Source organism: Pristis pectinata, chromosome 15 (assembly GCF_009764475.1).
Source record: "Pristis pectinata isolate sPriPec2 chromosome 15, sPriPec2.1.pri, whole genome shotgun sequence".
Lineage (NCBI taxonomy): Eukaryota > Metazoa > Chordata > Chondrichthyes > Rhinopristiformes > Pristidae > Pristis > Pristis pectinata.
In genome coordinates, this window is record NC_067419.1 from 47789525 (window position 1) to 47815799 (window position 26275).

General features: G+C 45.5%; 1 protein-coding gene across 1 annotated transcript in view; it reads left to right on the top strand.

Moving 5' to 3' along the window:
* Nucleotides 1-21: 21 nt before the first annotated feature.
* Nucleotides 22-26275, top strand: part of nup37 (nucleoporin 37) — a 36912-nt gene continuing 10658 nt past the window's right edge. Inside the window, exons 1-5 of the mRNA XM_052030734.1 lie at nucleotides 22-338; nucleotides 3496-3620; nucleotides 11063-11135; nucleotides 16639-16733; nucleotides 19590-19624. Of these exons, the coding sequence (XP_051886694.1) occupies nucleotides 171-338; nucleotides 3496-3620; nucleotides 11063-11135; nucleotides 16639-16733; nucleotides 19590-19624 (496 nt within the window). The 5' untranslated portion in view covers nucleotides 22-170. The remainder of the gene's footprint in view (nucleotides 339-3495; nucleotides 3621-11062; nucleotides 11136-16638; nucleotides 16734-19589; nucleotides 19625-26275) is intronic.

The window sequence follows — 26275 nt, forward strand, 5'->3', positions numbered from 1 at the left end:
GGAAGCGATGTTGCCGCAGCCAATGAGCGGCGGACAGGAGTGTCTGAACGTTCCAGGCGGGGAATCCCTGGGCGCACGGTGGGGAATCCCGGAGCCCGGCTGCTCCGTCCCTCGGACCCAGGACTCCCGGCCACCGCCTGCTCCTCCCCTGGACTCCGGTCCCCCTGACCATGCTGCTGATGAAGAAGGAGGCGGCGGCCCGGAGCGCCACGCACTCGGTGCCGAGCGAGGAGACGGTGATCGCCGTGGAGTTCAGCCCGTTCGAGAGCTGCGACTCTGGCAGCCTGGTCGCCTACGGAGGGGATAACTACGTGGTGGTGGGCATTTGTCGTTTCCAGGTGAGTGGGGGGGCTTCTTGACCGCAACCGTGCAGGAAGGGATGACACAAAGGGAGGCTGTTCGGTCCTTAATGCCGATACTAGCCCTAATAATTATACAGGCAAGCCCCCTTTCCAGTACTTGCTGGCCTTGCAGGTTGTGGTTAGGACCGATGAGATACTCATCACCTTATTCAATGTGATAGTGGTCTTCTGCCTGAATAATCCCCTCGAGCAGTGGTTCATCTCCCCCGGTCGTTAGTCTTCCCTCTAGGTTTTATTTTTGTTTCTGCTCAGAAAAATAGGTACTTGCTTTTCATCCTGTCTATGCATTTTCTAATCTTGGAAACCTCGATCATATCTCCCCTCAAACCGGTACTTTAGAAGGCAGCTCCAGCCTAGTTGACTTCTTCCTGTAGCTATAACCTAACCTTGGCAATGTCCCAGTAGTTCTCCAACACATTGCCTCTCAATTCTCTGGACTGTGCTCATTGCTGCAGAAGGTTCAGACACAAGGGACTGGAGGCATTTTGGCAAACTAGGTCGAAAACTGGCTTCGTGATAGGAGGCAGAGGGTGGTGGGGGTGGTTGTCAGACTAGAATTTGTAGCAAATGGAGTACTACAGGGATCAGTGCTGGGATCTTTGTTGATAACATGTATGAATGACTTGTATGCCAAAGTAGGTGGTCTGATAGTAAATTTGCAGATGACGTGAAAATCAGTGGAGCTGTAGATAGTGAGGAAGGTTGCCGAAAGATACAGCAGGGCACAGATCAGCTGGAAAGTCGGGCAGTTGGAATTTAATCCAGACAAATGTGGGGTAATGAACTTTGGGAGGTCAAATTCTGGGAGGACATGTGGAGTAAATGGCAGGAACTTTAGGAGCGTTGATGTACTTGGGATGCAAGTTCGTAGCTCCCTGAAAGCAGAAACACAGGTAGATTGGTAGTGAAGAAGGCACTTGGTGTGCTTGTCTTCAGAGGTCAAGGCATTGAGTATAAGAGTTCAGATGTAATGTTGCTGCTGTGTGAAACACTGGTTAGATTGCACTTGGATTATTGTGCACACTTCCGGTCACCACACTACAGGAAGGATGTGGTAGCGATAGAGAGAGTACAGAAGAGATTCACCAGGACATTGCCTTGGATTGGAGGGATGTGGTTATAAGGAGAGTTTGGATAGTCTAGGTTTATTGTCACTGGCACGTGGTGTATAAAATTATAAGGGGCATAGATGGGACCGAAAGCCTTTTTACCAGGATAGGGCAGTCTGCAAAAGAAGAGGGCACAGGTTTAAGGTGAGAGAGGAGAAATATAAAGGAGGTCTGAAGGGTAGGTTTTGACCGAGGGCGGTTGTTATCTGGAATGAGCTACCAAAGTCAAAGTTGAGTTTATTGTCATACGCACAAGTCCGTGTGTGCACGGGTGCAATGAGAAACTTGCAGCAGCATCACAGGCACATAGCATCACAGAAGCAGCACTCACAGGAAGGTGGACACCAGAGGAGGTGGTGGAGGCAGATACAACGTGTAAAAGGCATTTGGACGGGTACAGATAGGAAAGGCATAGAGGGATACAGGATGAAAGCAGACAAGTGGGAGTAGCGTAGATCGGCATCACAGTTGGCATAGACGAGGCAGGTTAATGGAGGCCTGTTTCTGTACAGTACGATTCTATGTACAGTCCATTCATATCTTCCTTCGACCTAAAACTACCAACCAATTTTGGTTTTACCTTCAAAGTACTTAATTGTGGACATAAATGTTAATATCCAACTCCACAGCAAGAGATGTTGTACTGAGCCCTGTGGAACCCCACTGCTACAACCTTCCAGTCCCTAATACCCTCCTTCAACCATTTCACTGAGAGAGTTGCTAAATCATCCCACCACATGATGGTGGGGGGGGGGGGGGGGGGGGGGGGGGGGGGGGGGGGGGGGGGGGGGATGGTGAGGCAGTTTTCTATACAATGAGTGGTAGGTGCCTGGAATGGGCTGTAAGGGGGAGGTGGTGAACAGCAACTTTTAAGAGGCTTTTAGACAGGCACGTGAACAGTCTGAGAATGGAGGGATATGGACTGTGTGTAGGCAGATGGGATTAGTTTGGACTGGCATTATGGCCAGCACAGACATGGTGGGCCAAAGGGCCTGTTTTATGTTCATATGGATCCCCAGGGTCTTTGTACTCAGGATTTTCGATTTTGTCAGAGGTTCTGCCAAAAGCAGTGTAGACAAATAAGTCTGCCAAAATCAGTGCTGCCCTACTTTCCTTGATACCACTTCAAAAAAATTCCCTTAATAAATCTTTTGTTTCTCTCTGAATATTCACTTATGTCATTTCTTAATTTTTCTTCACAAGTAACTGATGTGCTGCAGTTACTGTCTGTACCTTTCTCAAAAACTAGTATCATAAAACCCATCTTCCAATACTCTGGCACTATGGGTGTATTGATGGTTTGGGTAGAGATAGTCAGACTCTGAGGGATTTTCTCCACTGACCACGAGAGACAGGAGAAGCTGGACTCTTCTTGGAAGAAAGGTTGAGAAGAGATTTGATAGAGGTGCATTAGATTATGACTGGTTTGGATAAGGTAGGGAGAGGGAAGATGTCCTTATCAGCAGATGTTCAAGGACCATATGTTATATTGCATGGAATCCAGAGAGAGGTGGCTAATTGGATACACAATTGGCTTAATGTAGGAAACAGAAGGTGAAGGAGGAAGATTGTTTGTTGGACTGGAGGCCAGTGACTGTTGGTGTGCCTCAGGGCTTGGTGCTGGACCCATTGTTATTTGTCATCTATATTAACAGGGAATGTTCTGTTAGGAGCTAGCATGGATGTTTTGGGCCAAATAGAAACATGTGTCATAACACTCTGGCCATGATCCAGGCCTAGTGATTGACTCACCTCTTAAAAACATGCCTTAATTTTTCCTCTGCCTGGAGTGGGATTTGAACCGTTAACATCTAAGCTCATAAGATATAGAAGCAGGAGTCAGTCATGTGGATCCTCGAGCCAGATCTGCCGCTCAGTAAGATCATGGCTTCTCTGGTCTCTGCTTTGGCTCCACTTCCCTGTCTGTCCCCCGTAACCTTTGATTCCCAGCAGACCAAACGTCTGTCCGTCCAACGCGTGAGAGATTCGTGGAAAATCGTAACCTCTTCATCATGATCTTTTAGGAAGAAGATGCAGACATTAAAGGCATGGAGTACAAGACCCTGCAGACTTTTCACAGAGGGGTGCGAGTGGGTGCCATTGCCTGGAGCCCAGAGACGAAGATTGATACACTGACACACCTGATAAAGTAAGAATGAGCCATTAATTATCCACTAACCCTTTTGGTGCAGGTTTTTTAATTTCTAAAGTATACTTTATTCATAAAATATATGTACAGGAAATATTATACAATCAGTACACTTTTTTTTACATTTGTTGTGCCATCAAATCAATACATTCTATTTGCAGTACATCGACACCACTCATGTTTCTTCCTTAAGTAAAGCACCTATGAAGTATGTGAGAGGCTGTTACAAAGGACCCAGCCTCTCAGCGTCCAGTGGCAGTAGGGCCCTAGTCTCTGGTCTTTCCCCACAGGACTTTTGCAGAGGCTGCACTAAGCTTCAGCGTGTCCCTCAGAATGTACTTCTGCACCCTGGAATGTACCAGTTAGCAGAATTCACTTAGACATTTCCTTACACTGGAAGACCAACAAGTTTTGGGCAGACCAAAGTGTGTCTTTCATCAAGTTGATGATCTTCCAGCAGTACTTGATGTTTATCTTGGTGTGTGTCCCTGGGAACAGCTTGGCAGGGCTGGGGAAGGTGGTGGTGATGCAAGTGAGAGATCTATTGGCCTCTTCAAGGGGAAATAATGAGTCAAGCACATTAACGAAACATATCGATCGGACAAGGAAGCTAGGATTAATTAACCTGTGTAGGTAGGAGCATCAGGGTAGATTTGATGGGCATGTGAGAGAGAATAGGTTATAGGGAAATAAGTGAGGGGATGGGTTTGATGGGAATGCTCTGAGAGCCAGCAGAGACTCGATGGGATGAATAGCTTCCTTTGTTGCAAAGAACCATGAGAGATATAAGAGGTGGCTTTATACACAGTGTAACTCCCTCCACATTGCAGCAGTTCCAGTAACAGAAATTTGTCCTTACTGAATTTGCAAATAACAACCAAAAAATCTCAGATGCAGAATAAAAATTCGCTGTTACGGAATTTGTGTGGGGGAAAAATATAAATAAATAAACACAAAATGCACACAGAGAACTGAACTATTTTACCAAGGATAACAATCGCAGGCTGCCGGTTCATGGCGGGAGGCCACTTAAGAGAATTGCTTTGGAAATTGACAAGGCAATCTGGTCTATTGATACTTTATCAAAGTGCAACAATACTTTATCAAACAATGTAACATCAATTGCTAGTCAATTAAAACAACAACCTTTTCTCTTCTGCCTGCAGTACAATCAGAATTCCCTTGCCTATACACCATGCATCCTTGTGGGCATTACCTTTGAGAGAAAAGCTTCCCGTAGGAACACAGGGTCCACTTCCAACGTGGGATTAAATGGGTAAAAGCAGTTCAGTTTATGGAAAATCAGGTACAGCCGGTTTTCTAGGAACGCAATCCCTCCCCAATGCAGCAGTACACTGTACAGGAATATCTATTGTAGCTTTTGTAAAATGAATCTAAATCCATACTGCCAGGGTGGAATTTCAACTCTTGTTCTCTGGATTATTGGCCCAGAGTTTTGGATTAATGGTTCTGCAGCATAATTTCTCCACTACACTACCCTCGATGTTAAGAAAGCAGAGAACTGTTTCCATTTGCATTTTCTATTCAGTTCTACAAGTTGCACTGACAGTAATAAATCAGTCGAGTTACCCCCCCCCCCCCCCGGAGGATTTTTGCATTTGTTGCAAAATGTATATTTTTTTTAATAAAGAAAGTATTATTTGAGATTTGTTAAATTGTTCTGAAATAAATCCAAACTGAGGTCAGTCAGAATATAATTTTTGGAATTTTGTGGACAAAGATTTAGTGTGACCATTATAAAGCTTCAGATTTGCACTACCACACAAGATAGATGATAAAAATGCACGATCATTATTTGAAGCAGGGTCTTGGTTCCACCCAGGGACCTAGCCACTGTTTATCATATAGAAATAGGCCCTTCAGCCCGTCGAGTCCATGCCAACCATCAGCCACCCATTTACCCTAATCCTACATTTAGTCCCATTTCTATTCTCTCCACATTCCCCTCAACACCCCTCAGATCCTCCTGCCACTCACCTACACATCAGGGACAGTTTACAGCGGCCAACTAACCAAACGACATGAACATCTTTGGGATGTGGGAGGAAACTGGAACACCAGAGGAAGCCCACACGGTCGCAGGGAGAACGTGCAAACTCCACACAGACAGCACTGGAGGTCAGGATTGAACCTGGGTCTCTAGAGCTGTGAGGCAGTAAATCTCCAAGCTATGTTGCTCTAAAACGTCACTAAAACATCACCTGGCCAGTTTGTGGGAGCTGACTGTGCACAGATTGGCTGCCGCACTTCGTACACTGCAGCTGTTGCTCTTCAGTTGTCTTTCATGTGGGTTCATGGGTTTGCCAAAAAAGTCATGGCAGGTTGCTGACACGAGACTGCAGAGGCTGGAAATCTGAAGCAACACACAAAGGAGCTGGAGGAACTCAGTGGGTCAGGCAGCATCTGTGGAGGGCAATGGACAGTTGATGGCAGATTGCTGCTGTGTATTTGTTTGGGGGGATTGCTGTCAAAACTGCCCGTGACCGTGGAGGTTGTCCATCTCCTTGAACCGCTGCAGCCCTCCTGGTGAAGGTGCTCCCATAGAGCTGTTGGGAAGGAAGTTCCTGGATTGTTTAATTGTTGTTGACTGCCCCTGAACGGGGCTTTAAAGTAGTAATCTGGTCACTGGAGAGACCAGATGGAGTCCAGTTTAATGTCTCATCTGGACGACAGGACCTCCAACGGTGCAGCACTCCTGCAGGTATTCTTGTGTTGTTGTCCTTGTGCTTTAGGCTGGGACTTGACTCTTGAGGTCAGAGTGTTGACACTCATGAAGATTATACACATGAATGAACGTGCACCAATAGATTGGGGAAATGTGTGAGTGCTCTGGTGGTGTCAAAGTCTGAACTTGTAACTTGAAAGGCTTGAGCTGTCTAGGTAAGTTTTATGGTAGGTCTGTGCCTGGAGAGGTGAAAACTTGGCCTCATTCCACTTCTAACTGAGAGGAGAAATGTGCAGCAACAAACAACCTGCTCGAGGAACTCAGCGGGTTGAGCAGCATCTGTGGGGGGCTCATGGGGGGTTGGAGAGAATTGTTGATGTTTGGGGTCAAAATCCTGCATCAGTTCGTCCCCCCCCCCACCACCTGCTGCTCGACCCGCTGAGTTCCTCCAGCAGATTGTTTGTTGCTCCAGATTCCAGGATTTCATGTCTCCAGAAGAATGTGCTACCGACAGTCATTTAGAGGCTGCAGCACAGCTTGGCCTTGTTGTTTTAATCAATTCACCTTCCTCTGTGAATTCCGCACATTTCTCAATGATCTACAAATATGTAAGATTAATGTGTATGTCTGTTTGCCATGTAGTAATCCCAACATGCTGAAAACACTTATCAGATCAGACAGTACCTGTGGAAAAGCAAAATTAATGTTTCAGGTCAAAGATGCTGAGCCCCGTGAGGGAAAAGCTCTTGCCTCATTAGACTTAAGTGGGTGACCCATATTTATAAACATTAACCCCTCGTTCTGGATCCTCCCACAAGAGGAAATGTTTCCATATCCACCCTGTCAAGATGCCTCATCAGTCATTACCAATATCCTTCGGGGGAGGACATGGAGCAATTTCTGACGAAGGGTCTTCAACCTGAAATGTTAACTATTCCTTTCTCCACAGATGCTGCCTGACCTGCTGGGTGTTTCCAGCATTTTCTATTTTTATTTCAGTTCTGCAGCATCTGCAGTTGTTTGGTTTTCAATGCATCTCTTTAGGCAGGCATGGTAGTTTTGCAGTGAGTGTGACGCTATTCCAGCGCCAGCGACCCAGGTTCAATTCTGGCCACTGTCTGTAAGGAGTTTGTACGTTCTCCTCGTGTCTGCGTGGGTTTCCTCCGGGTGCTCCGGTTTCCTCCCACATTCCAAAGACATACAGGTTCGGAAGTTGTGGGCATACTATTGTTGGCACCGGAAGTGTGGTGACACCTGTGGGTTGCCCCCAGAACACTTTACGCTAAGGATGCATTTCACTGTGTATTTTGATGTACATGTGACTAATAAACATATCTTAAAAACATATCTTTCTTTGAAAGCTGCAGACAGTATTACGGAGTGCCAATAAAATCCTACTGCTTTTTCTTTTGAGCAAGTTCTTGAACCTTTTCTGGGACTCATTGCCTGAAAAGGTGGTGAAATCTGATCCCAAGGGAACTGACAGAAGTAAGTGTGTATATGTAGACTGTATAGCACAAATGGCACAGTTCTAAAAGGGGTGCAAGGATAGAGGGTTCTGGATATGTGCAGAGTAAATGTGGCTAGGCTGTTTCCCTTGGTGGGTGAGTCCAGGACCAGAGGGCACAATCTTAGAATTAGAAGGTACAGTTTCAAAACAGAGATGAGGAAAAATTTCTTTAGCCAGAGGGTGGTGAATTTGTGGAACTCCTTGCCACGTACAGCAGTGGAAGCCAGATCAGTGGGGGCGTTCAAGGAGGAGATAGATAGATATCTAAATAGTCAGGATATCAAGGGATATGGGGATAAGGCCGGTAATTGGGATTAGAATAGTTTTTTTTCTTTTTCTTCCCCCATTCCCCATTTCTCATTTCTATTTCCCTTTCCTTGGAGCAGACTCGATGGGCCAAATGGCCTGCTTCTGCTCCCTTGTGATCTTGTGCACTTTGAAAGTGGTGGGATATGTTTGGAGAATGATTAGTAAAGTGAATGGGAACTTGGCCTTCATAAACGCCAATAGAATACAAAACTAGGAAGGTTATGTGAAGCACCAATTAGACCTCAACTGGAGTATTGCATCTAATTCTGGTCACCGCACTTCAGGAAGGATGCAAAGAGAGGGAACGGCAGGGATTTCCTAGAATGGCTGATAAATTTCTCAATGAATGGTAGGGCCCTGGGGAGTACTGAGGAACAGAGGGACGTTGGTGTACAAGTCCCAAGGATCTCTGAAGATGGTAGCACAGGTAGAGAAGGTGGTACAGAAGGTGTGGGATACTTGCCGACATTAGCTGGGGTATCAGATATAAGAGCTTGAATGCCATGGTACAACTTTCTAAAACATTGGCCAGGTCACAGCTGGAGGACTGTGTACATTTCTGATGCCCACGCCATAGGAAGGATGTGATTGCATTGGAGAGGTTTGACGGAAGGTTTACCAGGATGTTGCCTGGGATGGAGTGTTTTGATTATGAGGAGAGACTGGAAAGGCAGGGTTTTTTTCCTTGGAGCATAGGAGGCTGAGGGGGGACCTGATAGAAGGGTACAAAATTATAAAGGGAATGTCCACCTCGGACATTCTCTCTTCTTCCCCCCTCCCATCGGGCAGAAGGTACAAAAGCCTGAAAGCACATACCACCAGGCAAGGACAGCTTCTATCCCGCTGTTATAAGACTATTGAACAGACCTCTTGTATGGTGAGATGGTCTCTTGATCTCACAATCTCTTGTTATGACCTTGCACCTTATTGTCTGTCTGCACTGCACTTTTTCTGTAACTGTTACACTTTATTCTGCATTCTGTTATTGTTTTCCCTTGTACTACCTCAATGCACTGATGTGAAATGATCTGTATGGATGGCATGCAAAACAAAGTTTTTCACTGTACCTCGGTACATGTGACAATAATAAACCAATTTACCAAATCTCCAGGGCCTGATCAGGTTAATCCAAGAACACAGTGAGAGGCTAGAGAAGAAATTGCAGGAGGCCTGGCTGAGACATTTCCATCATCGTTAGCCATAGCTGAGGTGCTGGTAGACTGGAGGGTAGCGAACGTTGTGCCTTTATTTAAGGAAGGCTGCAAAGAGAAAACCTGGGAACGGTAACACTTTATTCTGCATTCTGTTATTACTTTCCCTCAATGCACTGATGTGATGAAATGATCTGTATGGATGGCATGCAGAACAAAGTTTTTCACTGTACCTCGGTACATGTGGCAATCACAACCCAATTACTATTGACAGGGTAGATAGTGAGAACTCATAGTGGAGGTATCTGAAACTAGAGGGCTTATATTTAGGGTAAGTGGGGGAAGAGGTTTAGAGGGGATCAGAGGAAGAATTTTTTCAGCCAGAGGGTGGTTGGAATCTGGAACACACTTCCTGAGGGGGTGGTGGAGGCAGAGACTCTCTCAACATTGAAGAAGGTAGATCTGAGGATGCATTCAGATCAACCATGATCTTGGTGAATGGTGGAGCAGAATCACGGGGCTCCATATGACCAGTGACCCAAATCTTTATTAAAATCTGGGTTATTAACCTGAGTTTAAATCCTGCATGGTGGGATTTGGATGCGGGTCTCTGGATTGTTAATCTAGGCCTCTGGATTATTCACCTGGTAATTTAGTTACCCTGACACTGTATTGGTTGTAAACTGCTTTAGGATAAATGAGGCTGTGAGACATACTCTGGGTGCCCACATTCCAAAGACGTACGGGTTAGGAAGTTGTGGCCATGCTATGTTGGTGCCGGAAGCGTGGCGACACTTGCGGGCTGCCCCCAGAACACCCCACGCAAAAAGATGCATTTCACTGTGTGTTTCGATGTACATGTGACTAATAAAGAAATCTTAAATAGGTGCCTGTTCGTTTCCTATAATTGGGCCGTCAAGACCAGTACAAAGGGTCTGTCTTTGGGGTGACACAGTGGCGCAGCGGGTAATGCCGCTGCCTCACAACCCCAGTGACCCGGGTTCAATCCTGACCTCTGGTGCTGTCTGTGTGGAGTTTGCACGTTCTCCCTGTGACTGTGTGGGTTTTTCTGGGTGCTCCAGTTTCCTCCCACATCCCAGATGCATGGGTTGGTAAGTTAATTGACCCTGGTGTGTAGGTGAGGGGGAGAATCTGAAGGGATTTGATGAGAATGTGGGGAGATAAGGTATCTTCATTAGTCACGTGTACATCGAAACACACAGTGAAATGCATCTTTTTGTGTAGAGTGTTCTGGGGACAGCCCACAAGTGTCGCCACGCTTCCGGCGCCAACATAGCATGCCCACAACTTCCTAAACCATACGTCTTTGGAATGTGGGAGGAAACTGGAGCACCCGGAGGAAACCCACGCAGACACGGGGAGAACGTACAAACGCCTTACAGCGGTGGGAATTGAACCCGGGTCGCTGGCACTGTAATAGCGTTACGCTAACCGCTACACTACCGTGACTAAAATGGGATCAGTGTAGATTAGTCAGAATTAGAATCAGATTTATTATCACTGACACATGAGGTGAAATGTGTTGTTTTGCGGCAGCAGTACAGTGCAGGACATAAAATTACTATAAATTATAAAAATCAATAAATCGTGCGAAAGCAAAGGAATAAACAGGTGGTTGACAGCCAGCATGGACGATGGACTGAAGGGCCTGTTTCCATGCTGTATCTCTCCGTGACTCTATACAAAGCCAATACACAAATAAACTGAGTGATGTTTTCCTTTCAGTTTTAACACAGTTTAAATTATTTTCCTTCAATGTTCTCAGGTTATGCACAGCAGATGCAGATAGGAAGTTACGATTACTGACCTCTGATCTCAAAGAGAACACCACGTGGCAGGTAAGTTGCCTGGTCCCCAACAGTGATTACACTTTAAAGGTATTTCATCCACTCCAAATCACTGTGGGATACCGTGAAAAGGCTGTGAAGTTTGCTATTAGAACAAGTTCCTTTCTTTATACTGCATTGGCAATTTAGGAGCAGCTCTCTTTTAGGTGTAAGACAGGTCATGTTAGATAGATGGAGAGATGCACCACAGGAACAGGCCCTTTGGCCCACCAAGTCTGTGCTGACCATCAAGCACCATTTAGACTAGTCCCACCGTAAGCGACTTTATTGTCCCAACATTGCTGTGAGCTGCCACGAAGATTCTAGCGCTCCTCCACACACTAGGATGTGCCTCGTCCAAATGTTGGCACCTCCAACAGTTATCCACTCCCCTCAGTGCCAGCTTAGATTTCTAGGTTCAAGTTTCCACAGTGGGATTTGAACCCGCAACCACCTTTTGGTTTTAGAGTGGCCACTGTGTGAGTGGACCAGTGTAGGAGTGGGAATTCTGAGGCTTTGGCTAGAGGCTTCAGCAATAAGGCACGGGTTAGTAGCAGGTAAGAACAGGTAAGGTTTTTTATAGTCATTGAATAAAAAGACATCAAATTATAATTACAGGTACTTGGATAGGAAAGGTGTAGAGGATCTAATGCAGGCAAATGGGATTATCATAGAGAGACATCATGGACAGCATGGACGAGATGGACATAAATGGACCATTTCTGTGTTGTAGCAACACACAAAACCCTGGAGGAACTCAGTAGGTCAGGCAGCATCTGTGGAGGGAAATGGACAGTCAATATTTCAGGTTGGGACCTTTCATCTGACCACCTGACCTGCTGAATTCCTCCAGTGTTTTGTGTGTTGCTCCAGATTCCAGAATCTGCCATCTCTCGTGTCTCCGTTTCTGTGCTGTACTAGCCTGTGATTCTATGAGAGGCAGGAGGAGATTGTCAAGTGAAGAATGTTTGCCTAAATTGGCTTTTCTGGATCTGCTGTGTTTAACATTAACGTTGCACTTGAAAGGGTAATTGGAGGCTGGATGTAACTGGTGTATACGATTGTCCTACCCGCTTCCACTGCCACTGTTTGACCTGGGAACAAAGAACAAGTCATTGGCAGATTGGCCACTGAGAAACTAACTTCAGTGTCAGAACTACTTACAGTTGTATTGTCTTTAGTAGTGAGGAAAGTGGATAGGGTAAAAAATCAAAATCTAGTTAGGAAGTTAAACATGGGCGGTATAGTGGTGTACCTAGCAGTCAGTGCCTCATAGATCCAGCAACCCTGGCTCAGTCCTGACCTCCGGCGCTGTCTGTGTGGAGTGTGCATGTTCTCCCTGTGACCGGGTAGGTTTTCTCCACATCCCAAAGACATGCGGCTCGTTGGGTTAATTGGCTGTTGTAAGTTGTCCCCAGTGTGTGGGTGAGGGGTAGAATCTGAGGGGAGTTGATGGGGATGTGGGGAGAATAAAATGGGATCAGTGTAAATGGGTGGTTGACTCAGTTGTCTGAAGGGCCTGTTCCTGTGCCCTATGACTCTGTGAAAGTCCCGTAGTCAAGGTGGGGTGTACCCCAGGTCACTGCAATGGCTACCGCGAGGGGGCATAATTTTAAGGTGATTGGAGGAAGGTATAAGGGGGATGTCAGGGGTAAGTTTTTTTTACACAGAGAGTGGTGGGTGAATGGAATGCACTGCCAGCAAAGGTTGTCGGGGCAGATACATTAGGGACATTTAAGAGACTCTTAGATAGACACGTGAATGATAGAGAAATGGAGGGTTGTGTGGGAGGGAAGGGTTAGATAGATCTTAGAGCAGGATAAAATGTTGGCACAACATCGTAGGCCGAAGGGCCTGTACTGTGCTGTAATGTTCGATGTTCTACGTTCACTGCGGTAAATAAGCTGGAAGTTGTGGAATCTGCCCACAATCTTCCAGCCGCTCTTTTTAACGGCAGTGGTGCCTGTGGACAGGAGGGTTGCAAGCATCACACTTCTATTGGACATTGAGGTATAAAACCCATTAACTGCAAATCAGTCAGGCTGGGGTGGAAATTAATTAATCACAACCAGAATTAAAGGAAAAACTTGCAACAGTTCAGGAGGACTGGGACCCTGGGACTACAGGCAACCCTCGTGTTACGGACACTCACGTAACCAGAATTCGCCCTTACAGAATTCACAGATCACTACCCAGAAATAAAATTCATTCTCACGGAATTTATTTGGAAAAAAAAATAAACACACAATTTATTTTTCAACTTGCATTTCGTGACACATGTGCAGATGACACAGCTTTGCATTACGGAAAATCACATTACGGACCGTTTTCTAGGAAAACAGCCCCTCCACTCAATAACCCGGGGGCTTGCCTGTGTCCGTAAAGCTTCTTCAAAGAAGGTGTACAGGCACAGTAGGCTAAATGGTAGTCGAACCCAGAACATAGAACAGCACAGGAACAGGTCCTTTGTCCCACCATGTTGTCCCAAATTAATCAAGCTAATGACAGTAATCTCTTTTGCCTGCACATGATCCACATTGCTCCATTCTCTGCATATTCATGTTCCAATCTAAGAGCCTCATCGAATCTGCCTCCAGCACTGCCCCTGGCAGCACATTCCAGGCACCCGCCACACTCTGTGTAAAATTAAAAAATACCTCCTTTAAAGTTACCCCCTCTCATGTTAAATGCATGCTTGAGATTTTTACCCTGGGGAAAAGATACCAGCTGTCTATCTACACCTCTCATAATCTTATAAACTTCTATCAGGTCTCCCCTCAGCGTCAGCCGCTCCAGAAAAAACAACCCAAGCTTGTTCAACCTCTCCTTTTAGCTCAGGCCCTCTAATCCAGGCGGCGTCCTGATAAAGTGTTGTAAAATTATCTAATGCACATGGTTAGTGGGTTAATTGGTTGCTGTGAATTCCCCCTGGTGTATAGGTGAATTTTAGAACCTGGGGGGAGTTAATAGAAATGTGTGGGGAGTAAAAGTGGGATTAGTGCAGGGAAACAAAGGACCGCAGATGCTGGAACCTAGATGAAAAACATGATGATGCTGGAGGAACTCAGCAGGCCAGGCAGCATCCGTGGATAAAAGCCGGCAATCAACGTTTCGGGTCAGGACCCTTCTTCAGGACTAGTGTAGGACTGAGCACTTGTTGGCCAGCACAGACTCAGTGGGGTGTCTATGCTGTGTGTCTCCATGATTCCACAGTTCATCGCAGTGTCACACCACCATCAGCAGTGTTACAGAAGCTCTGTGCTGCCTTTGTTGGTATTGTTTCCAGTAGGTGCTGCATTCATTAAATTTTTACTTGTACACCGATCTGTGAAGCCAGTTTCTCTCCCCTGAATATGCCGACTATTTGCCAAGAACCCTGTCCACTAACTGAGGAGATTGTACCGACAGGCCTGGTGCACATCAGCAGTGGAGACATCTGACTCGTGCAGGGAGAGCCAGTGGGAGGGGAGTCTTTTCATTCTGTGGTCGGGGGATTTCTTCAATCCCGCCACCCCCCCCATCCCTAATGAGATCGACCAGGGCTTTCCAGCTGTGGTTTATTGACCCCTGCTGATATTCTTGTTGAATTTACCTCCCCTTCCACCAATCTTTTACCCGAGTGCTTTTCACATCACGTTAACTGCTCCGTGAAAACATTTCTCCCTGTAACTTACCAGCTCCTCCTGCACCTGTTCGGTGAGGAGATTCCCAGATCTCTGTCCTCTTCCTTCTGACTGTGGAAACAGATTGTCCTTGCATAGAGTACAGGACTGAACCAGGCCCTTTGGCCCATCGTGTCCATGCTGACCAGCAGGCAGTCATCTATGCTAATCCAATTTACCAGCACTTGGTATTGGTTTATTAATGCCACATAAAACGAGATACAGTGAAGAGCTTTTGTCTGCGTGCCATCCAGACAGACCATTCCATACGTAAGTACATTGAGGTAGTAAAAAGAGAAATACGATAAGCTATCTTTATTAGTCACATGTACGTCAAAACACACAGTGAAATACATCTTTTGCGTAGAGTGTTCTGGGGGCAGCCCGCAAGTGTCGCCATGCTTCCAGCGCCAACATAGCATACCCACAACTTCCTAACCCGTACGTCTTTGGAAGGTGGGAGGAAACCAGAGCACCTGGAGGAAACCCACGCAGACACGGGGAGAACGTACAAACTCCTTACCGACAGCGGCCGGAATTGAACCCAGGTCGCTGGCGCTGTCATAATGTTACGCTAACTGCTACAAGTTTTGTAGCTACAGAGAAAATGCAGTGCAGGAGAACAAATACAGTTCGAGGGCCGTGACGAGGTAGGTTGGGAAATCAAGAATTCATCTCTAGCGTATGAGAGGTCCGTTCAAGAGTCTGATAATAGTGGGATAGAAGTTGTCCTTGAGCCAGGTGGTACATGGTCAGTAGCCTTATACGCCTTGGCAATTTAAGTGCTCCTTTAGGTACTTCTTAAATGTTGTGAGAGTACACGCCTCCACCACTCCCCCGGGTAGTGTGTTCCAAATTGCAACCTTCCTCTGGGTGGAAAAAGTTCTGTACATACCCTCCAAGCCTCTTAACTCTTACCCTAAACCAATGTTGTCTAGATTTATATACCTAAAGTTTCCTACTCTGTCAATGCCCCTCCTAATTTTGTATACCTCTATCAGGTTCCTCCTCCGCTTCAAAGTCAAAGTTAAAGTTGAGTTTATTGTCATCTGCACAAGTCCATGTATGCACAGGTGCAATGAAAAACTTACTTGCAGCAGCATCACAGGCACAGAGCATCAGTTAAGCAGCATTCACAAGAAAAACATAAATTAAACATTAATTATACACAATATTTTACAAGAAAGAACACAACTAGAACAAAGAAAAAACAAAGTCCATTATAGTGTAAAGTGGTCACCGTGTTGTTATACTCATTAGGGTTGTGCCGGTTGGTTCAAGAACCGAATGGCTGAAGGGAAGTAGCTGTTCCTGAACCTGGTGGTGTGGGACTTCAGGCCTCTGTACCTCCTGCCCGATGGTAGCTGCAAGGAAAACAAGCCCAGCCCATTCCAGTCCCTCCTCACTAAATGTTCCACCTTAAACCTTTATAATTTTGAAGCTCTCAGTTAAATTTCCACTAAGATATTTTCAGCTCCCCTAGTCTCTGTGTGTGGCCGAAGTCCTCCCCTGGTGTTATTCCAACAAATTTCCTGAAACTTTCTCAGAGTTTGCCATTTCTCCTTGAAGGAACTGGTAGATGTTACAAAACCGAAGTGTGTTGGATATCACTCATTGGGAGCTGCTGCCACATTAACAGCGTTGTTTAAATATGTTTTGCTTATTGCCCTAAAGGACATGCTGGCAGTCGTTTTGCAATCTCTCCTCCGCTCAGCTCATGGACTTAGGTGAACTTATTGTGTCAGTCATTTCCAAGCACAGAAATATCAATGAAATGTGACATCAACCAGTTGAGTTGAGGGGAAAAAACGCAGTTGTTCAAACTGAAGCATCTGACTTTTGATTCCACATAGGTCATCGAAGGCCACACTGACTACATCAACGATCTGGTCTTCGAGCCCATCAATGGAAAACAGATTGCCACTGTGAGCGATGACCACACATGCCGGTAGGTCGAACTTGATATTGGCGCACAGTCTGGGTTTTGGGTTGTAAGCCTTAATGGGGGTGCAGAGAAGAATTGGGGTAAAGTATTGCTTTTTATTTGTTGCAGTTAAGTATAAGAGGAGAAAATTCTGCCCTTGGCCATTTATTTTTCTTCTTCTTCTCTGCCTCTTCTTGCCAGGTTAAATAAAGAGCTGCCAAGTCAAACTTGATCAGGTTGATGCCTTGGCAAGCTGAGAGCTGGCAGGGAAGCCATTGGCTAGCCGTTGCCTGGGGCGCTGGAGGCGAGCCCCAGACTTGTCATGGGTAGTTGCCTATATCGTGCAGAGAGAGAAAGTAATCTGCTGCTTCCGTTAACACCGAAGGGTTCAGCACTCCCTTTGTAATCCTGGTTTAATAACTAAAAGAATTTGCTCTTGATTGATGTTCTACAATGGAAGTTAAACTGAAACCACACCTGCCTTCTTGCTTGGGCAGCTCTGCTGGTAAAGTCACTGCCTCACAGCTCCAGAGACCCGGGTTAAATCCTGACCTCCGGCGCTGTCTGTTTGGAGTTTGCACATTCTCCCTGTGACCACGTGGGTTTCCCCCCACATCCCCAAAATATGCATGTTGGTAGGTTAATTGTCCCCTAGTGTATAGATGAATGGTAGAATCTGGGGGGAGTTGATGGCAATATGAGGAGAATAAAATGGGATTAGTGTAGGCTTAGTGTGAATGGGTGGTTGGTGGTCAGTAGAGATTCAGTGGGCCGAAGGGACTGTTTCTGTGCAGTACCACTCTATGACTAAAATACCCCAGTTCAAACACACAAGGGACCTGGTTCTACCCTTGTACGTGGGTCAGAGTTTGCCCATTAGCATCAATTCGTCGTCTTTGTTGACTGTGTTTGCTTGGTGGTTACACTTTGGAAAGTTGTCGGATTCTGTGATGGGTCTCGAGGTCATGAAAAGAGCTGTAGAAATGCTAATCTTTCTTTCTTTTTACTGCTGGATTACTGAGAGTAATATTTTTGCATTCATTGGTAAATCTTCAAAGAAGCCACTAATACTTGTGAAGCTGTGAATATTTGAAGCTTACCTCGTCTGTATTCAGTAAGTGAAACATACTTACTGCCTTTCTGTGACCAGGAGTTCTAAGGAGGGATATTCTGGATTAACAGACTCCATTCAAACACATCTGTTGCTTTTCATCCTTTATAAGTCAGCAACCTAGATTTCTAAGTAATCAGTAATTTCTACTGTGGTAATGTCAAGTTACACAATGGGATTGGGGAGGTGGTATTTCCCCTGACTGGGGTGCCAAGAACCAATCTCAGAGCATGGGACCGACCATTCTCAGGGGACTGACCATTCAGGACTGAGATGAGAAGACATGTCCTCATCGAGATGCCGGTGAATCTTTGGAATTCTCAACCCGAGGCTCATTCACCATATATTCAAGGCGGATGTTTATAAATTGTTGGATGGCAGGGGTATCAGAAACAAGAGACCGGAGGTGAGAGTTTAAGGCAAGAGTTTTAAAGAGAATCTGAGGGGAAAGTTTTCCACACAGACGGTGGTTGATAACCTAGAACTCGTGGAAGAGGTCAGGATCAGAATATGTCGTGAGATTTGTTGTTTTGTGGCAGCAGTACAGTGCAAGACATAAAAATTACTATAAGTTACAAAAATAAATAAAAAGTGCAATAGAGAAATAATGAGGTAGTGTCCATGGACCGTTCAAAAATGGGAAGGAGGTAGTGGAATCAGATACAATCACTACATGTATTGGTTTATTATTGTCACTTGTATCGAGGTACAGCGAAAAACTTGTCTTGCATACCGATCGTACAGGTCAATTCATTACACAGTGCATCAAGGTAGTACAGAGTGCATTGATGTAGTACAGGTAAAAACAGTAACAGTACAGAGTAAAGTGTCACAGCTACAGAGAAAGTGCAGTGCAATAAGGTGCAAGGTCACAACAAGGTAGATCATGAGGTCAGAATCCATCTCATTGTATGAGGGAACTGTTCAATAGTCTTATCACAGTGGGAGTAGAAGCTGTCATTTAGACAGCCCCTTAAGTAGACGAGGTGTAGAAGGATACAGTCCTAATATGAGAAGATTGAGTTAGTCTAGATGGGCGGAAAGGCCGGCATGGATATGGTGAGCCGAAGGGCCTGTTTCTGTGCTATACAACTCTTGATGTTGTTAAGGCTCTTGATGTCGTTAAGGGAATCGAGGGATACGGGCAGTGCGAGAAAGGGCTGCCAAGGTAAAAGTTCAGATATGATCTCTTTGAATGGTGCAACAGGGACATGGGAAAAGCAGCCTACTCCTGCTTCTGTTTCTTGTGATGATCACGTTACCTAGACTTGACTGGGTATCTCAGTAATTGTGCTACAGGTTTGGCAATCCATTTAGCTCTTTTAAGGTGCTGGAAGCAATCTAGAGTGTGTGATAGGTGAGAAGAGGGACTGGATGATGTAATGTGGGTGGACAATTAACAGATCCAGTCTAGTGTGAATAATCACAGGCACATCCCTCCCCACCATCGGGAGTATCTACAGGAGGCTCTGCCTCAACAAGGCAACATCTACCATCAAAGATCCCCACCATCTGGGCCATGCCATCTTCTCACAGCTACCATCAGGCAAGAGGTACAGAAGCCTGAAGTCCCCACACCACCAGGTTCAGGAACAGCTACTTCCCTTCAGCCATTTGGTTCTTGAACTAATCTGCACAACCCTAATCACTGCCTCAGTACAGCAACACTGGGACCACTTTGCACTACAATGGACTTTTTTGTTTTTAATTGTATTGTTTCTTGTAAAAATTGTGTATAATTTATGATTAATTTATGTTTTTCTTTTAAGTGCTGCTTGTATGATGCTCTGTGCCCGTGATGCTGCTGCAAGTAAGTTTTTCATTGCCCCTGTGCACACATGGACTTGTGCAGATGACAATGAACTTGACTTTGACTTTGACTAATTGCAAGTTGATACACTTCAAAGTCAGGAACAGACAGAAAGATTAATGAGGAAATTACTGACAGGGAAACCATGAAGCTTGTTCAGGAAATCTTTTCATAAGTTTGTTTGACATCAGGCATCAATGGAAACAGTGAACGGTAGATTGTTTTGTTGAAGTAAGATAAGATATCTTTATTAGTCACATGTACATCAAAACACACAGTGAAATGCATCCTTTTGCGTAGAGTGTTCGGGGGGCAGCCCGCAAGTGTCACCACGCTTCCAGCTTCAGCATAGCACGCCCACAACTTCCTAACCCGTACGTCTTTGCAATGTGGGAGGAAACCGGAGCACCCAGAGGAAACCCACGCAGACATGGGGAGAACGTACAAACTCCTTACAGGCAGTGGCCGGAATTGAACCCGGGTCACTGGTGCTGTAATAGCGTTACGCTAACCACTACACTACCGAGCCTTATCCCTTTCCTTGGTTTAAAGAGTTGTCCCTTCAGCCCTAGATGTCTGCATTTGACCCTGGCCTCCATTGGCCTCCACCATTGGAGGCCACTTCCTGAGCTCTGGGTTTCTTTCCTTAAATCTCTCACCGCTGTGCTTTGGGATGCTCCTTGAAATCTTTCCTCTTTGATCTCAGGTTTTGACAAACTACCCCAATATCTCCTTTAGCATTGTGTCCTGTTGGATAACATTCTTGTGAAGCAGTAAAGACCCTAAATATCTGATGCAGAAACAGGTCAGGCAGCATCTGTGGAGAAAGAGGCAGTTAACATGTCAGTTCTGTAACTCTATGTCAGAACTGGGAAAGAAAGAAATGGAAGTTAGTTTTTAGTACGAGGGGATGTGGGGGAAAGATGTGTACAACAAGACAATGTCTGTGATGTAGCAAGTTTAAATGGCTTATTGGTAGGAGTTACAACTTGGTCCATGGAAGGTGCTGTGAATGGTAAGTTGGTGAGACATGGCAGGCTAGACTTGTACAAGAAGGATAAGAAAAATTGAGCCAGTGTGATGTAAAACAACAAATGCTGGAAACACTCAGCAGGTCAGGCAGCATCTGTGGAGAGAGAAACAGTTAAATGTTTCAGGTGAGGGACATAAGAAACAGGAGCAGGAGGAGGCCATCTGGCCCGTCGAGCCTGCTCCGCCATTCAATAAGATCGTGGCTGATCTGGCCGTGGACTCAGCTCCACCCACCTGCCTTTTCCCCGTAACCCTTAATTCCCCCACTATGCAAACATCTATCAAATTGTTTCTTAAATCTATTTAATGAGGTCGCCTCTACTGCTTCCCTGGGCAGAGAATTCCACAGATTCACTACCCTCTGGGAAAAGCAGTTTCTCCTCATCTCCGTACTAAATCTATTCCCCCGAATCTTGAGGCTATGTTCCCTAGTTCTAGTCTGACCTACCAGTGGAAACAACCTTCCTGCCTCTATCTTATCTATCCTTTTCATAATTTTATATGTTTCTATATGATCCCCTCTCATTCTTCTGAATCTCCCCTCATAGGATGACCCCCTCATCTCCAGAATCAACCTGGTGAACCTCCTCTGCACCGCCTCCAAAGCCAGTATATCCTTCCTCAAGTAAGGAGACCAGAACTGCACGCAGTACTCCAGGTGCAGACTCACCAGTACCCTGTACAGTTGCAGTGTAACCTCCCTGCTCTTAAATTCAATCCCTCTGGCAATGAAGGCCAACATTCCATTTACCTTCTTGATAACCTGTTGCACCTACAAACCAACCTTTTCCGATTCATGCACAAGCACTCCCGAGTTCCTCTGCACAACAGCATGCTGCAATCTCTCACCATCTTCTATTTTTCCTTCCAAAGTGGATGACCTCACATTTACCAACATCTGCCAGACCCTTGTCCACTCATTTAACCTACCTATATCTCTCTGCAGACTCTCCGCATCCTCTGCACAATTTGCTTTTCCACTCAATTTAGTGTCTTCAGCAAACTTAGACACGCTACACTCGGTCCCCTCTTCCAAATCATGAATGCATATTGTGAACAGTTGTGGGCCCAGTACCGACCCCTGCGGCACCCCGCTCACCACGGATTGCCGACCAGAGACACACCCATTTATCCCAACTCTCTGCCTTCTATTGGTTAACCAATCCTCTATCCATGCTAATACATTACCCCCAACTCCAGGCATCCTTATCTTATGGACAAGTCTTTTATGCGGCACCTTACCAACCGCCGCCTTGAAATCCAAGTATAAAACATCCACCTGTTCCCCTCTATCCACTGCACTCATTGTATCCTCAAAGAACTGCAGTGAGTTTGTCAAACAGGACCTGCCCTTCCTGAATCTATGCTGCGTCTGCCTGATGGAACCACTTCTATCCAGATGTCTCGCTATTTCTTTCTTAATGATAGCTTCAAGCATTTTCCCGACTACAGACATTAAGTTAACTGGCCTATAGTTATCTGCCTTTTGCCTACATCTTTTTTTAAACAGTTATGTGACATTTGTTGTCTTGCAATCCGCCGGGACCTGCCCAGAGTCCAGAGAATTTTGGTAAATTATCACAAATGCCTCTACTATAACTTCTGCCATTTCTTTCAGTACCCTGGGATGCATCCCATCAGGACCAGGGGACTTGTGACAGCGAGCGTATCGAGGTCCTCACCTCCCATCGTATTCATAACATCTCTCTTTGGCATGTTAGACGTGTCCTCCACCGTGAAGACCGACACAAAATAGTCATTCAAAGCCTCGGCCATTTCCACATTACACAATATTAACTCCCCCTTCTCATCTTCCAAGGGACCTACGTTCACTTTAGCCGCCCTTTTCCACTTTATATAATTATAAAAATTTTTACTATCTGTTTTCATATTTTGTGCTAGTTTACTTTCATAATCTTTCTTCCCTTTTTTATTGCTTGCTTAGTGGTTCTTTGTTGCTTTTTAAAGTTTTCCCAATCTTTCAGTTTCCCACTACTCTTGGCGACTTTGTATGCATGAGCTTTTAGCTTGATGCCTTCTTTTATTTCCTTAGTTATCCGCGGCTGGCTCTCCCCACCCTTACTGTCTTTGCTTTTAACTGGAACATACTTTTGTTGAGCACCGTGAAAAATCTCTTTGACAGTCTTCCACTGTTCCTCAACTGTCCCACCACACAGCCTGTGTTCCCAGTCTACGCGAGCCAACTCCTCCCTCGTCCCGTTGTAGTCTCCCTTGTTTAGACATAATACACTGGTTTTAGATTGAACTATTGCGCTCTTTATTTGTTTGAGAAATTCAATCATACTGTGATCACTCTTTCCAAGAGGATCCCTAACTACAAGATCACTAATTTTACCCATCTCATTGCACAGGACCAGATCTAAGATAGCATTTTTCCTTGTAGGTTCACTAACATGCTGTTCAAGAAAGCTATCACGGATGCATTCTATGAAGTCCTCCTCAAGACTGCCTCGACCAACTTGATTCACCCAATCTATGTGGAAGTTAAAGTCCCCCATGACAACTGCCGTTCCATTCTGACACGCATCAGATATTTCTTGGTTTATTGCCTGTGCCACTGTAATGTTATTATTCGGTGGCCTATAGACAACTCCCACCAGTGATTTTTACTATTCCTAATCTCTACCCAGATGGACTCAGCATTCTGCTCCTTTGATCTTATATCGTCTCTCACTATCGCCCTGATCTCATTCTTAATTAAGAGCGCTACCCCACCTCCCTTACCTCCCTGCCTATCCTTCCGTATTACCTGATACCCTTGGATATTTAATTCCCACTCATCTCCACCCTGCAACCACATTTCTGTAATGGCCTCTAAATCATACCCCTGTACTGATTTGTGCCACAAGTTCACTGACCTTGTTTCGAATACTACGGGCATTCAGATAAGGTGCCCTTACACTCATTGTCCTTTTAGAATCCGGTAACCTTTGTGTCCTTTGTGTTTGACTTTTCTGTTCTCCACTCTTTTTTCTAACTTTTGCTCTGGTCTCTGCTTTGCTTCCCTCTGTCTTTCTGCATGGATTCCCATCCCCCTGCCATATTAGTTCAAACCCTCCCCAACAGCACTAGCAAACAGTCCCCTTAGGACATTGATCCCACTCCTGCCCAGGTGTAGACCGTCCGGTTTGTACTGGCCCCACCTCCCCCAGAACCAGTTCCAATGCCCCAGGAATCTAAAACCCTCCCTCCTGCCCCACTGCTCAAGCCACATACTCACCCTAACTATGCTGTTGTTCCTACCCTGACTGGCATGTGGCATAGGTAGTAATCCTGACGTTATTACCTTTTGAGGTCCTACTTTTTAATCTATCTCCTAGCTCCGTAAATTCAGCTTGTAGGACCTCATCCCGCTTTTTTCCATATCGTTGCTGCCTACATGCACCACGACAACCGGCTGTTCACCCTCCCCTTCCAGAATGCCCTGCAGCCGCTCCGAGGCATCCCAGGCCCTTGCACCTGGGAGGCAACACACGAACCGGGAGACCAGTTTGCGGCCACAGAAGCTCCTGTCTATTCCCCTTACCGTGGAATCCCCGACCACTACAGCTCTGCCACTCTTTTTCCTGCCGTCCTGTGCAGCAGAGCCACTCACAGTGCAGTGATCCTGGTTACTGCTGCCTTGCCCTGATGAGCCATCTCACCCAACTGTATCCAAGGCTGTTCTGGAGGGAGATGACCACAGGGGACTCCCGCACTACTTTCCTGCTACAGCTCTACCTGTTGGTCACCCATTCTGTATCTTTCCCTGGGCCTTTAAACTGCAGTGGGACCCTTCATCAGAACTGAGAAGTTTCAGTCACTCCTGAATATATGATTGTAGGTTAGTTTGTCAAGTGCTGGTCAGGCCCAATGTGGGTACAGTTCGTGGTGTTGAAGCCTCTGAGAAAAGTAGTTGTTTTAACCCGATGATTCTTTAGATTTTGTTGTATCAAACAGTTGTTCCTGGGACAACGTGAATCGATCACACAGTGAGCTCTCCAGGTATCTGTTGCTGCTCTTTCTTTGGGTTTTTATTAAGCGGTGCCTTTCAGATTATCAGTTTGTGCCCACAAGAGGATCTGCGATGAGATTTATCTACACAGTGGGCAGTTGAGGCAAGACTGTAATCCCGAAAGGGTGGGGAAGGACGATTCCAGGACTTGCAGAGGACAATTGCACTGGATGAGAATTAACGTGGGGTTAAGGGGAGTAGGAAAGTTGTTCCACAATGCTGGCACAGACACAATGGGCTGAGGAACCCAGCCTGCACACCTTTGTGATATGTACCCACTGCCAAACCTCCACTGTATCTTTAGCAAGATACCCCAACACAGCAAAATCATGTGGTAATTGTCATTCCTCCTTCTGTCCAACAATTTACTGTTTTGCCATGGGATTATGAAACATCGTCCATTTACTGGATGAATCCAAGTCCTCCCTCAAGCTCAGTTAGACAATTGGATTGGTTTATTATTATTGCATATACCGAGTTACAGTGAAAGACTTAAGTTTGCATACCACCCAGACAGATTATGCCATACATAAGTACAGTGGCATGCAAAAGTTTGGGCACTCCCGTCAAAATTTCTGTTATTGTGAATAGCTAAGTGAGTAAAAGATAACCTGATTTCCAAAAGGCATAAAATTAAAGATGACACATTTCTTTAATATTTTAAGCAAGATTACTTTTTTATTTCCATCTTTTACAGTTTCAAAATAACAAAAAAGGAAAAGGGCCCCAAGCAAAAGTTTGGGTACCCTGCATGATCAGTACTTAGTAACACCCCCTCTGGCTAGTATCACAGCTTGTAAATGCTTTCTGTAGCCAGCTAAGAGTCGTGTTTGGGGGATTTTTGCTCATTCTTTCTTGCAAAAGGCTTCTAGTTCTGTGAGATTCTTGGGCTGTCTGGCATGCACTGCTCCTTTGAGGTCTATCCACAGATTTTCGTTGATGTTTAGGTCGGGGGACTGTGAGGGCCATGGCAAAACCTACAGCTTGTGCCTCTTGAGGTAGTCCATCGTGGATTTTGAGGTGTGTTTAGGATCGTTATCCTATTGTAGAAGCCATCCTCTTTTCATCTTCAGCTTTTTTGCAGACTGTGTGGTTTGCTTCCAGGGTTTGCTGGTATTTAATTGAATTCATTCTTCCCTCTACCAGTGAAATGTTCCCCGTGCCACTGGCTACAACACAAGCCCAAAGCATGATCGATCCACCCCTGTGCTTAACAGTTGGAGAGGTGTTCTTTTCCTGAAATTCTGAACCCTTTTTTCTCCAAACATATCTTTGCTCATTGCAGCCAAAAAGTTCTATTTTAACTTCATCAGTCCACAGGACTTGTTTCCAAAATGCATCAGGCTTGTTTAGATGTTCCTTTACAAACATCTGACGCTGAATTTTGTTTTGAGGACACAGGAAAGGTTTTCTTCTGATGACCCTTCCATGAAGGTCATATCTGTGCAGGTGTCGCTGCACAATAGAACAGTGCACCACCTCTCCAGAGTCTGCTAAATCTTCCTGAAGGTCTTTTGCAGTCAAACGGGGGTTTTGATTTGCCTTTCTAGCAATCCTACGAGCAGTTCTCTCAGAAAGTTTTCTTGGTCTTCCAGACC